Raw genomic sequence first — 18,022 nt, forward strand, 5'->3', positions numbered from 1 at the left:
TAGATTAATGGAAGTTCAATGATGAATACCTTGCTTTGTGGAGTTTCTATTTTTTTTTTCTATTTTAACACTTTGATTACTATGGAATAGTAATAAGCTGGCTGGGGAGTGTGATTAGTACTTAAAAGTGCATTTTTATTAAGGTTTTATATCATCATTTTGCACTTGAAGTATCAATAACTCCTTAACTAAAACATAAACATGTTTTATAATAACATATCTAATAATATAAGATACCTTTAATTTGTGGTAAATATTCATTTTAAATGTAGGCCTATAATATAAATGAAAGGATTGATTGATGAGTTTAATAACTGAAATTGAAAGGACAAAGATATGGCCAAACTTAAAAAAAAGATGTTAGTGTAGTCCAAACCGAAACACTGTTTGGTAATTAGGTCATATCTAGAGTTACAGATCTCGAATTTAGGTTTACTTTATAGGGATGGAAAAGTAACACATAGGCCTATAATTTTCATAGCCCAAGATTTAAAAAGGTCATTTTCAAGACCAAATTATAGCAACAACAAAGAAGTTTGAATCTGTCCTATAGCCCAAGCACTGTTCAATGTTTAACCCCATATCTAGAGTTCTAAAAGTCCCAATGACATCTATTGTTTTTCTTGGAAAGTTGAGACAATTTCCTACAACTTTTATGTTTTCAAATAGTTCCAGTTCTGACGATATCAATGATATTTTGGGCAGATAAGAGAAGATAAAGATTATCACCAAGTTAAGAGTTGACCACCCACTCATCAATTAGTCATCAAATCAATAGTTCCTAATTTTTTCCTATAAAAAGAGGCATTTGCCATGCATTTAGGCATCTTGGTTTCCAGATCATGATCATGCTCTTACTTTCTCTCTTTGTATTTTTGTAATGCTTAAGTTTTGCTTTCATTAATATCAAGTTTATGCCTTTCAATTCTTTTCCTTCACTTTGTTAACTTTTATCTTATTGATGTTCTTATTTTATTTATTTATTTTTCTTTCTTTCATTATGTTTAGCTAAGTTTATTATGTCAAGGTGAAAAAGTTACACTAATGGTGTAAGAATAAGTATAGTGTAAACTTTATATGGACTTTAATGTTTGATACTAACATGTTTTGTATTTATTATCTTGTTCACTCTTTAATACTTTGCTTGTTAAATGACTAATCTAGATTTATGTTGTATAACACTTGATACAACAAATTCTTGGCACTCTCATAACCTTGAGCTATGAAAGAAACTTGATTTGTTGTTAACATAACTTATAATCATGAATTCTTGACAATATTTACAAGTATTAGCGTTAATCGAATAAGATAACTAATGTAATTATGTTAACAATTCATAATCTGATTGGAACCTCCTTTGTGTATCGTTTCCAATTGAATAATAAGAGTTTATACTATACTTGTTTGACATGCCATTAGTGGATCCTCTAACCTTGACATTTGTTGTTATTATTGTTTAACCCTTACATTGGTCTTCTATCTCATATTCTCATCAACTTCTTTTTCTTTATTATTATTACTACTATTACTACTACTACTACTATTAGTATTGTTGTTGTTGTTGTTATTACTATTGTTGTTGTTTATAATTATTTCTTATAATTTATACAATTAACCTTCTTGTGGTTTGACCTCAGTCTTGCCAGGTTATTTATTATTTTGACATTCCTACACTTGAAAGAAGACATCAATTTTTTGATCATGTTACTAGATAATTAAAAGTCACAAACAACCAATAAAAAAAATAATTTAGGGTTTGAATTCATATAAACGACCTAAAGGCTCAATCATATTTAAAATAAAGAGTGTAGTTATATTAGAATTTAAGAGACCTTGCAGATTGCTTAATAAAATTAGAATTACATACTTAAATGTAATTAAAATAATATCTTGATATAAATAGGTCATTTGATGGTTGGAAATGATAATAAACTTTACGGTTGAAATTTTCTTCCTTCAATTCAATTCAAGTTATCTTTCCTTTAGTATTTACAACTTTATTTTCTTTCTGTATTTACATGTTTTTTTTTACTACGTTGTTCTCCTTTTGTTTTAATTCCAATACCCTTTGAATTACTTGCAATTCCTCTTTCTGATTCACCTGGTCTCTCTTAGATGTGTGGTTCTTGTTGGAATGAATATACTTACTTAAGGTTTGATATCTTAGTGTCCTTATATTTGTTTTTTATTTTATAAGGGTGCTATCTATCTCCACTTAGAATTTAATTTATAATTGTAGTTTGATCTTATTAGAGGGAATAAAAGGAAGAAACGCAGAATAGATAGTGTAAATGATACAAAAATATCTGACTTGATCCATTATTTTAAAGAGATTATGTTTTAATTATATAAAAATAAATATTAAAGAATATAGACACTTAAATATACATTTTATGCTATTTTTGAGTAAGGAGTCTTTTTCAATATTATTATAATTTGTGACAAAAATATAAATCCTTTCATTCAAAGGAGTCAAAGATAAACAAAGCCATTAACCAAGAATATTTATAATATTTTAATAATTTTTTAATTTTGATATAATTTATAATATTTTAATTTTAATTATATATGAGGTGAATATAAATTAAAAGTATAGCCATATATGATTTTTTTAATGGTTTTGTTTAAAGGAGTCAATTTTAATTTTAGTAGTCGTTTGTAAAAAGTAATATGATATACCAAATTATAATAAATAATAGTTTTTTAATTTTTAATTCTTATTACTTGTATTTAATAATATCTATAATTAAAAAAATCTTGAAAACTCACTAAGAAAAATGAAACCTCATTATTGTATCTTAGATATTCTAGTATTTATATTTTAATATTATGAAATTAAAATACAATCTCCTACAAAAATTATTAATATTTTACAACATTTCCTAATGATTTTTTTGTCCAAAGGAGTCCTATTTCAAAACAAAATCTATATATAACACAAAAATATAAGGTAAATGTTATGAATAAAAATCTTAGATAAGACTCCATTAACTTTAATATGATAACATGTTTTTCAAAACCTTTTATTTTTTAATTAATCAATTATTAATTCCAATTAATCTTTTGTTAATCTTTAAATTATTCATCTGAAATATATGAAATGCAAATAAATTAATTAACAATTTTTATAATTGATGGTTAGAGTTTAAAAAAACATCTCAACTCAATAACTTAAATAAATTAATTAACAATTTTGTATTATTTTTCAATAAAACCTTTCAAGTGAAAGCCCTTTAATTTTAAAATTTATACATGTTCATACTGCTTTATGTTTAATGTTTATCAAATAAATAAGGATGATGAGATTTAAACTCATAACCATTTGGTCATCAAAACTCTAATACCATGTTAAACAACTATCTTAATTCCATAACTTAAATTGTTATTGAGAAATCCTAATATATGATTTATATTATATTTTAATAAGAATAATTAGGTAAATAAATGGTATTTTTTAAATTGAAAAAAATAGAAAAGATAGATTTTACAAATAAAAAACCCTAAGTTATATATTCCCAATCCTAAACCATTATTCCATTGCCAAATTAAATTTGGTATCACTAACGTTGATTAGAATTTGTTTAATATTGTTATATTGTGGTTTGCTTTGATTGCTATTTAATACGGTGTTGTAAGATGAAAATAGCATTAGCAAAGCAGTATTTGGCAATCAAAAGTGTTATTTTTTTTAAATGTATTTTATTTAAGAAAATAGTAGACTTCACAATAAACTTCTTTGATTTTAATTAAAAGCATGGGCTACTTCATTAAGTTTTAAAAGCAAAACACATTTTTTTTCTTTTCTTAAGAAAAAAGAATGTCGTGCATTTGATTTCAAAGTAAAACATAACATTACTTTTTAGTCGTCCGAATATGGGTAAAAAGCAGCTATATTTTAGAAGCACAACAATACTTAATGGGTACTTAAGAGGTTCCACTTTATTAAATCACCACGATGACTGTTTACTGAAAATGAAGGTAAATCTTCAGAGTTTAGAATGTCATCTTTTTAATTTTGGGTTTGCACTTTAATTTTCGATCGATTGAGGATTTTCAAGCAGTATAAGTAGGATATGGAGACAAATGTGGTTTGCAAAAGGATATAAATTACTAATTAATTAATATATAGTAATAGAATTTCAGGATTAAACACCATTACTCTCTCTCTCTCGTCTCCCTAAAACAGCTGACAAGAATGGAAAGTCTAATTCATAATATTAACTAATTAATTGTATTGCTAATTGTTAGGCTGAGAAAGGGATTTTCTCACGGACTTGTACTTGTAGCGGCTTGCCCAGAAGAGATAATGACACAAGTTTAATCCACTTAGTATGCACATCAACCAGTAAAACCTCTCCAGGCGATACTTGTTCAAGTTGCTACCAAAGAGCCATGGCGTGTCTCGGCACCTCCTTGTGATTGTGTTGATCAGAGATACAAGCACCGAACTGAGGTAGTATCCCATGGCTAGTGAGGCCCATGATAGAGATGTGGCCAAAGATCTCATGCTTTTTGGGGCCTCCGTGAAGAAGAATTCCATCATGCCCGCTAATGTGAAAAGATCAGCTGATCCCAGGAACAAGTACTGCAGTGCAATCCAAAGGAATGTGATGGGTAGAGGTTTTGTTGAATTTACAAATCCAGAATTGGCTGCTACTCTCTTTCGCTTCATTTCCACCAGGGCTGCCACCGCCATTGCCACGACGGATAGGAGCAGCCCTGTCCCTATTCTTTGCAAATGAGTTATCCCCACTTCGGATTTTGTCACTTTCCTCGCAAATGGAATGATGATGTGGTTATAGATTGGTGCCAGGATCATGATGAATATAACAGGGAAAACAGGAAGAGATGCTGGTGGGACTTTTAAGGAGCCAAGATTGGTATTCATGGTTGATGCTTGCTGGACAGAAAATGTGGAAAGCTGAGCCAGGCAACAGTTTAGCATTATAGTAGACATGAAGATGGGGAGGATTCTTAGCACTATCTTAACTTCTTCCACCTGCTCAGCTGTACATTCTAGCATTGGATTGACTTTCTTGTTCTTGATTGCTCTGTTAACAAACTTGAGGCTTTCTGTTGGAGTTTGACTTAGTTCCTTTCGTTTTGTATTTCTATCTTCTCCCTCACTGGTTTCTGTGGTATAGGATGTCCTGCTTGTGTCCATTCCGATGGCAGAATTGCTAGAATCCCTGAATTTGCAGGTGTTGTAAACCGCTGCAGCGAGAACCTACGGGGAGAAAGGGGAAAAAGGTTAAGATTGCCTAGCTCTTATTTTGCAGCATGAAAGGGTTTTATACCGTGTTCTCTCTGGATTTTTACCTTGAATATAGTTGTGACGGGACTTCCTACAGGAACTTTGGTCCTATAAACTGGGGAGCCGATAAGGAAGATCGGGATGGAGAGAAGTATTGTTGCAGTGGAAACCCCAAATCCCCACTGCCATCCTTTGTTGTCCTCAACCCATACCACTAGAGTCACTGCAATCAAAGCTCCACAGGAGAGGCAGAATACATAGTAGTTAAAGAATGCAGATCTCTGCTTCCTTCCTCGAATAGTATTCTCATCAAACTGCTCAGCGCCATGTGGGGGAAGTGAACCCTTTATCCCTCCAACACCAAGTGCCACCAGGTAGAGGCCTGCGAACAACATCAATGCTTTCCTGCCATCAACTTGCTCGCATGAGATAACGGTGCTCACTGACAAGCATGGTGGTGGTTTCAACGAGGTTACACGAGCTTGAATTGCAAGCACTAACAGACCCTGTTCCTCAGATCATAGTTAGTTAAAGATCTCAAATTGTTGTGGAAATCTTTAAAAGCACTCACGAGTGAGGATTGATAAGAAAATAATAGCAAGGCTACGAAAAGATTGTCTGCAGTCTGGCTATGTTTGTTGCTGTGACACAGAATTTGAACAACATGTAGGCTGAAGTTGAGGAGATTGAGGGCTTATTTTCACGAGGTCTTGCAATTTACTATATTGAAGAAGAGATTGTTAGGATCATTGATTACGTCTTTCCTTTTCTAACAATCAGATTATCACACAAAATATTACATGCGTGCGTCAAACTGTCACTTATTGTCATTTCCGAAGTGTTCGTTTCTGTTCTAGAAATCAATCAGACTTTACTAGGGTACAAGTTGCCATTTTTCCTTGTAGTTTTAGGTGCAGGATTGGACGATTCTAGCTTTCTTGTGTCCTTACAGTCGGCAGTATCAAGTTCTTCAAAGAAACATGGACATTTTTTCATCGGTGGGTCAGGACATTAATTATCCAGTAGGGCATAGATTTGTTCCGGTACCATCGATAAAGTCAACAACATTGAAGCAACACGATTGGCGGTGGCACATGTTTGGGCATGGTCAGGTCGTTTTATAGCCTATCCTTGAAAAAATCAGGAGATATTCTTTTGGCTGACCCTCCACAAAATGGTACTCTTGAAAGGGAAATGACAGGCAAATTGATAGATGCTCTCTCAACCAGTTCCCTACTTGCGACGCCACTCATTGGCAGCCAAAATGTTGGCTGTTAATATGGTATCCGTTGATAACATTTATGTTGCATAATGGATGGCAGAAACTAGCTAGTTTCTATTGAAAAATGAAACTATGCAAGGAAATTCAATACAAATATAAACCGCTAAAACTTGTTTAAGAATCTTACCAGAGATTCTATTGAAGCACTGATCACATAGATGTAATAGGTGGTAAAAAAAGCATCTGCTAGAAAGCCACCAAGTAGAGCAAGGAGAAAGGCTGTGCCCATGAAATTGGTGACAACGTTGGCCGAGCTGGATGGGGAAAAATGCATGAACTTGGAGAGGTAAAGAACAAGGTTGCTTGCATTGGCCAGGAATGCTAGATTCTCCAGAACCTCCACAACTGCAATTTTCAATACATGAGATTTTATATATATATTACTGGTTATTCATGTATAAGTGCAGACTGTAAGTCGAGTTTTTATTAGTTCACTGAAGTTTCTCAAATAGTTACAGTAACAAAAAGAAGCATGAGTTAATTGAGTGACTACCCAAGACAAAGGAGGCAGCAAGTATTCCACCATGCCGACCTCTCACGGCAGGTCTGTTCCTCCAGTCTACGTAACCTTCACAAGTATTCAACATGTGTGCTTCGTCCTACAACAATGGGTAAAAGGAATTAATAACCATGGTGAACTGAGCAGGGAAGCTAATACGAAAAGGAAGAGAGTAGAGTAGTAGAGTTATACGAAATCTTACCATCTCTATTTTCAAATTTTTGCAGCTATGAGAAGCTTTATATAGGATCACCCTTGGCTAGAGAAATACTTCTGGTGTATGGTGTCCTTTTATAGGCTGAGAAAATGGTGGTCCAACCCAAGGAGAAAGGTCTAGGCTCGATGGAAATGATTCTTCATTTTCCATTTACGTTGTTGATGTCGACGTTTTCATCCTATATGGAAGAGAAGGAAGAAAGGGAGGGAAGGCTTGCTTTTCTCAGGATCACTTATCCTACCCTAAAACAAATATTAGGGGTGCTAAAGTGAATTGAAGAATCAAATCCTCTTACCCATGTAAGTTTTGTCCAACTTATTCTTATCGATCCAAACTTTATAATATTAGTTTATGAAGATGGTATCCTGGTTTTGGTTAGTAAATCTAAAGGTGGATATGATGAATAACTTGGAATGAACGGTCATGCTAGATGATTGCCCGCATGAACAGTAGTGGAGACAAAAACATTTAAATAAAGAGACAAATTATAAATACTTGATATCCTATATTATACATATATGTGTTATATATAAAAAAATCAATTTAAAATTTATATATTAACTCATGTCAAGTAAAATTAATTTAAAAATATTTTTAAAATGAAAAAAACTTACATTATAACTTATTTTTTAAGTTTTTATATTTTAAAATTACTTAATAATAACTTCATTATTAATTTCATTAAAAATATTCTTTCTCAATATATATAATGAAACTTTTTTTTATCTATTTTTAAATTTTTTAGGGATTAGTAAAATTATTGACAACAATTCTTTGCTAATTTATTGTTTTACACTACTGTGTTAAATATAAATATTAATATATTTATTTAATTTTTTTATTGTATTCCTAATTCTTTTAGTTGTTTAGTACTTTATTTTTAATTACTAGTACATTAATCACCATTATTTTTCATATGAAATTCATAACAAAATACTTATTAATTCACCAAAACTCATTTTAATTCATATTTATATACATATAATATTATACATACACATATTAATTTAATAAATCTATAAATTATCATATTATTAAGGAATAAAACTAAAATTAAATAATGAAATAAATAAAAAAGAAGAAAACTCACCTAAAATATTAAAATATTAAGTACAAAGCATAAAAGATTACATATTTAATAAATTAATGATTTAGAACTAAAAAAAAATTATAGAAGAAAAAGAGGTACGTAGGAACAATAATTCTTAAAAAAAAAAAAGTTTGTTAAATTATTATATTAAAATTTTAATATTAAAATATTTTTTTGAAAAAATTAAGAGAATAATTTCTCCTTAATCCTGACTCCGCTACTGCGCATGAAAGCAAACATGGTACACTCGTCGTCGGCCATACATGAAGTTTCCTAGTACGCAAGGGCATACAGGACTAAACAAACAGGTAATGGTAGTATCCTGGTTTTGGTTGGTAAATCTTAAATGAGGTTATAGTGGGACAGTGCCACTATTTGAAGGTAAAAGTCAGAGTCCATTTCTGATGTCCCCCTTCCCACAATCATATAATTTGGTAATGGTAGTAAGAGATGAAGATTTAACCCTAAATCTTTGGATATTAACCTAAAATAATTTAAATGAATAAGATTTTTTTATATATATAAGTAGTTTTTTTGAAAATCTAAATATTATCTAACTTAACTCTGGATATATATATATATATATATATTGTTGAATAAAAAATAAAAGTTATATAATGGATATCTAGTATGAATATCCACATCTTTTACTCGATAATGGATAATATATGGTTAGAAAAAACTCTATTCATAAATACTCATTATTATCCCTATTTAAAACCACTAAGTTATTTAGGTGGTGTTATCCGCATCTAAGCTATTCTAATGTTATTATTTAGTATAAAGACTTCAATTATCTTATTCTTATTGAATTATTCTTCAATTTTGTTCAAATCTTAAACAAAAAGGTAGATTATGCATGATTTTATTTTTCAAAAATATAAGTCACATAATATTTTTCACACAAATTTAATATTAAATTAACACATATTACAAATCTTATAAGTTACTTATAAATCACGATCCTAAATTATTTAAGTATTAAAAACCATACACTATAAATCATACATTATTACCAACATTGTAGTATTTTTTTTATTATGTAATGCGTTAACTATTGAAGGCATGTATTAAAAAATAAAAATATTATAATCAAGGATTTCAATCCCTACTTGGCAACTTCATCCAAAATATATAAATATTTTAAAGTAAAAAATTGAACCAAAAAAAGATAAAATAAACTTTTCAAAATATAGGTTTTTTATGTAGTGTTTTTTCCTCTTCTTATTTTTCTAAAAGTAACACAAAAAATAATTATTTCATAACTTAAGTTATTAGTTATTAAAACACTCATTCAATAAGGTCATATAATTATTCATTAAAAAACATTATGAAGTGAAAATAACTACTTATTAAAACATTATGAAGTGAAAATAACTACTTATTAAGTGGCAAAAAACATTATCCTTTTACATTGACAATAATTTTATAAGCTATTCTAAAAATATAATGAGATAAATTCCAATCAAATATTTAACTATATTGAAGTGATTGCAAGTTGAAAAGAGATAGTGTGAAAATAAATTATTAAAAGGGGTATTACCATTTGAATTAGTGTTTTTGAAAAAAACAAAAAAGAGTTATTAAGGATAGTAAAATTGACATTCCAAACCTATTGTTTATTTATAGGGAGTGGCAATTAGCACACCCTAAACATCTATTAGTACAAATTTTTATTTTTATTTATATTGAATATCTAAATTATTCTTAACTACATAATTATTTTTATATTAAAAAAATAAAATACAACAAAACCTTGATAGCTATATCTTTTTCCCTTTAGACATAACATATAAGTAGTTAATAACGAGGGTATTCATCTCAGAGGTAAATAAGATTCCACATTAAAAATATAAGGTGAATGTTATGAATAAAAATCTTAGTTAAGACTCCATTAAGTTTAATATGATATCATGTTTTTCAAAACACTTTATTTTCTAATTAAACAATTTTTAATTCCAATTAACCTTTTGTAAATCTTTAAATTATTCATATGAAATATCTAAAATGCAAATAAATTAATTAAATTTTTTTGTGATTGATGGTTAGAACTGTCAAAAAACCATCTCAACTCAATAGTTTAAGCTATTAGATGAGGTTTTAAGATATGATTTATATTATTTTCTAACAAAATATCATAAATAAAAACTCTTTAGTCTTGAAACTTGCACATGTTTATACCATCCTCTACTTAATTTTTATCAAATAAATAAGAATGATGATTGTCGCTACACGATGTCGGGCGACGACTCCACTCTTTTTTGTTTGTTTTAACAAAAAGAATAATTATTTTTCACGACGTCGGGCGACGGCTCCACTCTTTTTTGTTTGTTTTAACAAAAAGAATAATTATTTTTTTCTTGATTGAGGGGAATAAAGATTTTTATTGGAGTCGCCATCTAATAATTTGAGGGAACTAGAAATTCAAAATTAGACACTGGTCCTAGAGATTTAGGTACTGGGTTAGTTATGATTAAGGGAAGGTAGACACCACCCTTAAAACATCCTTTCAGATAAAGGTTACCCTTACTTGTGTGTTTTTTATTTGATTAAAATGCTATTATATTTTGAGTTTATTTGCAAATTTTTTAAGATGGTTAACGTCGGTCCCTAAAAATAGGAGACATGTTAAAAATGAGGTTTTTTTATTTGATTCAAATGTCATTATATTTTGAGCTTATTTGCAAATTTTTTAAGATGGTTAACGTCGGTCCCTAAAAATAGGAGACATGTTAAAAATGAGGTTTTTTTATTTGATTCAAATGTCATTATATTTTGAGCTTATTTGCAAATTTTTTAAGATGGTTAACGTCGGTCCCTAAAAATAGGAGACACATTAAAAATGGCATCAGTCCTTAAAACTAGGAGACTTTATCTAAAATGTCGACGTTTGTCCCTAAAAAGGAGAGTTACATCTGATTTACCAAAAGAAATAATAATGGACATAATCCATATTTGATATTTAAATTTTTGACATCGGTCTTTTAAAAAAAAAAAATAAAAGCGACATGTCGACAAATAATATTTATTTTATAAAACAAAAATTATTTTGATATCGTTGAGAAATGGGTATATCCATTCTTGAGAATCAGGTTTTGACCCATGAACAGTAACATGATAAAATGGGTGTTGGACCCGAGTCGTTATTTATTTTAATTTTATTTTTTATTTTTTTACATGCAAAAAATTTACAAGTATTTATATACAAAAATATCAAAAATACCATAAAAAAATCATAAAAATAACCTGAGTGGCACTATATAGGTAAAAGACTGAAAAACCCTCGGATTTCTCTGAAATTTATGAAAATGCCACTGGCGGCGCGTGTTGCTCACACGCGGCTACTGTTGGTGGTGGCGAAATTTTTCGGTGAGATTCTAGCCAACGGATGGTTGATTCTGGTAGATCTGAGGACGAGAATTCAGATGCTGGTGGTCTCGACGACCATTGATGGCTGATGAGGGAGAATCGACGACTTGAAGCTCGGTTGGTCGATGACTGTCGGGGCCTTTTTCCGACCAGATTCGGCGGTGAAAACGTGTAAAACGGCCAGATTTTTGCTTCAGAGGAGGTGATGCACCTTTCTGTGGTGGTTTGGCCGCTTATAATGGCCGGAAATGGAAGATCGGAGGAGAGAGAGAGAATCGCCGGCGAGAGGAGAGAGGGGCTCTGAGCTTTGATATGGTGTGAACGAGCGTATGGTGCACCGGTGCATCTGAAGCCTGGGAGCCGTTGTATCGTGGATGAACAGATCGTGCGGCTGTAATTGGCTTGATCTGCAAGTTAATCAGACGGTCAGGATGGGCTAGGTTATGATCTGGTGTGTCGCGGTGTACTGAGTGTTTGGTACACCTGATGACGTGGCGCAACAGGATCAAAGAGAAGATTATTTTAAAGGCTGAGATGGATTTGGGTTTTAATCCGGTATGGTAAAGCCTATTGTATACTAAAAAATCAAACGCTTAGATTTAAATACTATTAGATCTAACGGTTGGGATATTTTTGATATTTTGTAAATTATTTTTTTTTAAAATCAATATCTTAATCGCATGAAGAAAAAGTAGAAAATAAATGAACACTGACAAATAGTAACACAAATAGTAATATAAATAACTATCTCGAATTCAGAATTCTCTTGTTTTCTTCTCCTTTTTTCCCCCTTTGGTGTCTTGGTTTCATTGGCTATTTATAGCCAATGATAGGGAACAACGAATCATAGATTGTACAGGTAATCACGGGATTGTGCAAAATTTTCAATGTACAACTGCACTACCTACCATCGGCAGAAATCCTCCGCATACTGTGACAAAATTGTATTTTTTTTTATTATATATAATAATAATATTTATTTATAGGGGTAAAATTAAAAATTCAAATCAGTATTATAAAAAGCTTTTTCAACCGCTAAAAATCAATTTTAATTACAAAAAAATCTTTATACGGGTATCAACTCGGTGGACCGGGTTTTTTGACAAAAAATAACAGTTTTGACCAAAAATAGCCTGAAACTCATTTTTCATCGCGGTCGACATGGTAGGACCCGTATTGACCCGGTGGACTTGGTTTTGACTGAAAAGGATGGTTTTGACCCGAAACGGCCTGAAACTCATTTTTCATCCCGGTCGACATGGTGGGACCCGTATTGATCCGGTGGAATCAATTTTGACCGAAAATGACGATTTTGACCCGAAACGGCCCGAAACTCATTTTTCATCCCGGTCGACATGGTGGGACTCGTATTGACCCAGTGGATTCGATTTTGACTAAAATGACGGTTTTGACCCGAAACGGCCCGAAACTCATTTTTCATCACGGTCGACATGGTGGGACCCGTATTGACCCGGTGGACTCGGTTTTGACCGAAAATGATGGTTTTGACCCAAAACGGCCCGAAACACATTTTTCATTGCGGTCGACATGGTGAGACCCGTATTGACCCGGTGGACTCGGTTTTGACTAAAATGACAGTTTTGACCCGAAATGGCCCGAAACTCATTTTTTATCCTAGTCGACATCATTTAACCCGTATTGACCTAGTGGACTCGATTTTGATCGAAAGATGCAGTTGACTCGAGAAAATATATTTTAAACTTTTTTTTTTATTATTATATTTTTTTGTTATGAATAATAAAATAAAATAACATTTGAGAAAGTTTGAGTGAATCCAAAATTAGGTTATAATAATGAGATTGAAATTTATAACCACTTAATTATCAAAGTTCTGATACCATGTTAAATAACTATTTTAACCCCATAACTTAAACCATTATTAAGAAGTCCCAATATATAATTTATATTATACTTTAACAAGAATAATTAGGTAAATAAATGGCATTTTTTAAATTGAAAAGAATAGAAAAGGTAGATTTTACAAATAAAAAACTCTAAGTTTTATATTCCGAATTCTAAACCATTATTCTGTTGCCGAATTAAAGTTGGCATCTTTAATATTGTTATGTTGTGGTTTGCTTTGATTGCTATTTAATATTGTGTTGTAAGATGAAAATAGCATTAGCAAAGCAATATTAATTTGGCAATCAAAAGTGTTATGTTTTTATTTTTTAAATGTATTTTATTTAAGAAAATAATAGATTTCACAATAAACTTCTTTGACTTTAATTAAAAGCATGGGCTACTTCATTAAGTTTTAAAAGCAAAACACATTTTTTCTTTTCTTAAGAAAAAACATCTCGTGTATTTGATTTCAAAGTAAAACATAACATTACTTAATAGGTACTTAAGAGGTTCCACTTTATCAAATCACCACGATGACTGTTTACTGAAAATGAAGGTAAATCTTCAAAGTTTAGAATGTCATCTTCTTAATATTGGGTTTGCACTTTGATTTTCGATCGATTGAGGATTTTCAAGCAGTATAAGTAGGATATGGAGACAAATGTGGTTTGCAAAAGGAGATAAATTACTAAATAATTAATATATAGTAATAGAATTTCAGGATTAAACACCATTACTCTCTCTCTCTCGTCTCCCTAAAATAGCTGACAAGAATGGAAAGTCTAATTCATAATATTAACTAATTGATTGTATTACTAATTGTTAGGCTGAGAAAGGGATTTTCTCACGGACTTGTACTTGTAGCGGCTTGCCCAGAAGAGATAATGACACAAGTTTAATCCACTTAGTATGCACATCAACCAGTAAAACCTCTCCAGGCGATACTTGTTCAAGTTGCTACCAAAGAGCCATGGCGTGTCTCGGCACCTCCTTGTGATTGTGTTGATCAGAGATACAAGCACCGAACTGAGGTAGTATCCCATGGCTAGTGAGGCCCATGATAGAGATGTGGCCAAAGATCTCATGCTTTTTGGGGCCTCTGTGAAGAAGAATTCCATCATGCCCGCTAATGTGAAAAGATCAGCTGATCCCAGGAACAAGTACTGCAGTGCGATCCAAAGGAATGTGATGGGTAGAGGTTTTGTTGAATTTACTAATCCAGAATTGGCTGCTACTCTCTTTCGCTTCATTTCCACCAGGGCTGCCACCGCCATTGCCACGACGGATAGGAGCAGCCCTGTCCCTATTCTTTGCAAATGAGTTATCCCCACTTCGGATTTTGTCACTTTCCTCGCAAATGGAATGATGATGTGGTTATAGATTGGTGCCAGGATCATGATGAATATAACAGGGAAAACAGGAAGAGATGCTGGTGGGACTTTTAAGGAGCCAAGATTGGTATTCATGGTTGATGCTTGCTGGACAGAAAATGTGGAAAGCTGAGCCAGGCAACAGTTTAGCATAATAGTAGACATGAAAATGGGGAGGATTCTTAGCACTATCTTAACTTCTTCCACCTGCTCAGCTGTACATTCTAGCATTGGATTGACTGTCTTGTTCTTGACTGCTCTGTTAACAAACCTGAGGCTTTCTGTTGGAGTTTGACTTAGTTCCTTTCGTTTTGTATTTCTATCTTCTCCCTTACTGGTTTCTGTGGTATAGGATGTCCTGCTTGTGTCCATTCCAATGGCAGAATTGCTAGAATCCCTGAATTTGCAGGTGTTGTAAACCGCTGCAGCGAGAACCTACGGGGAGAGAGGGGAAAAAGGTTAAGTTGCCTAGCTCTTATTTTGCAGCATGAAAGGGTTTTATACAGTGTTCTCTCTGGATTTTTACCTTGAATATAGTTGTGACGGGACTTCCTACAGGAACTTTGGTCCTATAAACTGGGGAGCCGATGAGGAAGATCGGGATGGAGAGAAGTATTGTTGCAGTGGAAACCCCAAATCCCCACTGCCATCCTTGGTTGTCCTCAACCCAGACCACCAGAGTCACTGCAATCAAAGCTCCACAGGAGAGGCAGAATACATAGTAGTTAAAGAATGCAGATCTCTGCTTCCTTCCTCGAAGAGTATTCTCATCAAACTGCTCAGCGCCATGTGGGGGAAGCGAACCCTTTATCCCTCCAACACCAAGTGCTACCAGGTAGAGGCCTGCGAACAACATCAATGCTTTCCTGCCATCAACTTGCTCGCATGAGATAACGGTGCTCACTGACAAGCATGGTGGTGGTTTCAACGAGGTTACACGAGCTTGAATTGCAAGCACTAACAGACCCTGTTCCGCAGATCATAGTTAGTTCAAGATCTCAAATTGTTGTGGAAATCTTTAAAAGCACTCACGAGTGAGGATTGATAAGAAAAAATAGCAAGGCTACGAAAAGGTTGTCTGCAGGCTGGCTATGTTTGTTGCTGTGACAACGAATTTGAACAACTTGTAGGCTGAAGTTGAGGAGATTGGGGGCTTATTTTCACGAGGTCTTACAATTTACTATATTGAAGAAGAGATTGTTAGGATCATTGATTACGTCTTTCCTTTTCTAACAATCAGATTATCACACAAAATATTACATGCGTGCGTCAAACTGTCACTTATTGTGATTTCCGAAGTGTTCGTTTTTGTTCTAGAAATCAATCAGACTTTACTAGGGTACAAGTGGCCATTTTTCCTTGCAGTTTTAGGTGCAGGATTGGACGATTCTAGCTTTCTTGTGTCCTTACAGTCGGCAGTATCAAGTTCTTCTAAGAAACATGGACATTTTTTCATTGGTTGGTCAGGACATTAATTATCCAGGAGGGCATAGGTTTGTTCCAGTACCATCTATACAGTCAACAACATTGAAGCAACACGATTGGCGGTGGCACATGTTTGGGCATGGTCAGGTCGTTTTATAGCCTATCGTTGAAAAACTCAGGAGATATTCTTTTGGCTGACCCTCCACAAAATGGTACTCTTGAAAGGGAAATGACAGGCAAATTGATAGATGCTCTCTCAACCAGTTCCCTACTTGCGAAGCCACTCATTGGCAGCCAAAATGTTGACTGTTAATATGGTATCCGTTGATAACATTTATATTGCATAATGGATGGCAGAAACTAGCTAGTTTCTATTGAAAATTTAAACTATGCAAGGAAATTCAATACAAATATAAACAGCTAAAACTAGTTTAAGAATCTTACCAGAGATTCTATCGAAGCACTGATCAAATAGATATAATAGGATGTAAAAAAAGCATCTGCTAGAAAGCCACCAAGTAGAGCAAGGAGAAAGGCTGTGCCCATGAAATTGGTAACAACGGTGGCCGAGCTGGATGGGGAAAAATGCATGAACTTGGAGAGGTAAAGAACAAGGTTGCTTGCATTGGCCAGGAATGCTAGATTCTCCAGAACCTCCACAACTGCGATTTTCAATACATGAGATCATATATATATATATATATATATATAAAGATTACTGGTTATTCATCTATAAGTGCAGACTGTAAGTGGAGTTTTTATTAGTTCACTGAAGTTTCTCAAATAGTTACAGTAACAAAAGGAAGCATGAGTTAATTGAGTGAATACCCAAGACAAAGGAGGCAGCAAGTATTCCACCATGCCGACCTCTCACGGCAGGTCTGTTCCTCCAGTCTACGTAACCTTCACAAGTATTCAACATGTGTGCTTCGTCCTACAACAATGGGTAAAAGGAATTAATAACCATGGTGAACTGAGCAGGGAAGCTAATACGAAAAGGAAGAGAGTAGAGTAGTAGAGTTATACGAAATCTTACCATCTCTATTTTCAAATTTTTGCAGCTATGAGAAGCTTCATATAGGCTCACACTTGGGTAGAGAAATACTTTTGGTGTATGGTGTCCTTTTATAGGCTGAGAAAATGGTGGTCCAACCCAAGAGAAAGGTCTAGACTCGATGGAAATGACTCTTCATTTTCCATTTACGTTGTTGATGTCGACGTTTTCATCCTATATGAAAGAGAAGGAAGAAAGGGAGGGAAGGCTTGCTTTTCTCAGGATCACTTATCCTATCAGAAAACAAATATTGGGGGCGCTAAGGTGAATTGAAGAATCAAATCCTCTTACTCATGAAAGTTTTGTCCAACTTGTTCTTATCGATCCAAACTTTATAATATCGGTTTATGAAGATAGTATCCCGGTTTTGGTTGGTAAATCTGAAGGTGGATGTGATGTATAACTTGGAATGAACTGTGATGCTAAATGATTGCCCGCATGAAAGCTAACAATGTATACTCGTCGGCCACTTGAAGTTTCTTGGTACGCAAGGTCATACAGGAGTACTAAACAAACAGGTGCCCCACAGCTCCTAACAGTGACATCTTAAATAAGGTTATAATGGGACGGTGCCACTATTTGAAGGTAAATGTCAG

General features: G+C 32.9%; 2 protein-coding genes across 2 annotated transcripts; both read right to left on the minus strand.

Annotated features, from left to right (window-relative positions):
- Positions 1-4,089: 4,089 nt before the first annotated feature.
- Positions 4,090-7,441, minus strand: LOC105138260 (protein NRT1/ PTR FAMILY 4.6-like). The gene is made up of 5 exons (XM_011044307.1): positions 7,238-7,441; positions 7,030-7,135; positions 6,664-6,881; positions 5,320-5,760; positions 4,090-5,227 (listed from the first exon to the last, which is right to left on the minus strand). Exons 1-5 carry the CDS (start codon positions 7,238-7,240, stop codon positions 4,238-4,240), a joined length of 1,758 nt encoding a protein of 585 aa, XP_011042609.1. The 5' UTR covers positions 7,241-7,441; the 3' UTR covers positions 4,090-4,237.
- A 6,800-nt stretch (positions 7,442-14,241) lies between these two features.
- On the minus strand, positions 14,242-17,444 carry LOC105138261 (protein NRT1/ PTR FAMILY 4.6-like). The gene is made up of 5 exons (XM_011044308.1): positions 17,409-17,444; positions 17,201-17,306; positions 16,817-17,034; positions 15,474-15,914; positions 14,242-15,382 (listed from the first exon to the last, which is right to left on the minus strand). The coding sequence occupies exons 1-5, from the start codon at positions 17,409-17,411 to the stop codon at positions 14,393-14,395; spliced, it is 1,758 nt and encodes a 585-aa protein (XP_011042610.1). The 5' UTR covers positions 17,412-17,444; the 3' UTR covers positions 14,242-14,392.
- Positions 17,445-18,022: the final 578 nt, after the last annotated feature.

This window comes from Populus euphratica, unplaced genomic scaffold, assembly GCF_000495115.2.
Source record: "Populus euphratica unplaced genomic scaffold, PopEup_1.0 scaffold77.1, whole genome shotgun sequence".
Classification (NCBI taxonomy): domain Eukaryota; kingdom Viridiplantae; phylum Streptophyta; class Magnoliopsida; order Malpighiales; family Salicaceae; genus Populus; species Populus euphratica.

Coding starts and splice junctions, on each gene's coding strand:
- LOC105138260 (XM_011044307.1), bottom strand. Junction 5,761..6,663: donor GTGCTTCAATAGAATCTCTG/GTAAGATTCTTA, acceptor TCTGAGGAACAG/GGTCTGTTAGTGCTTGCAAT. Junction 5,228..5,319: donor CCGTCACAACTATATTCAAG/GTAAAAATCCAG, acceptor TTCTCCCCGTAG/GTTCTCGCTGCAGCGGTTTA.
- LOC105138261 (XM_011044308.1), bottom strand. Junction 17,035..17,200: donor TGCTGCCTCCTTTGTCTTGG/GTATTCACTCAA, acceptor TGAAAATCGCAG/TTGTGGAGGTTCTGGAGAAT. Junction 15,383..15,473: donor CCGTCACAACTATATTCAAG/GTAAAAATCCAG, acceptor CTCTCCCCGTAG/GTTCTCGCTGCAGCGGTTTA.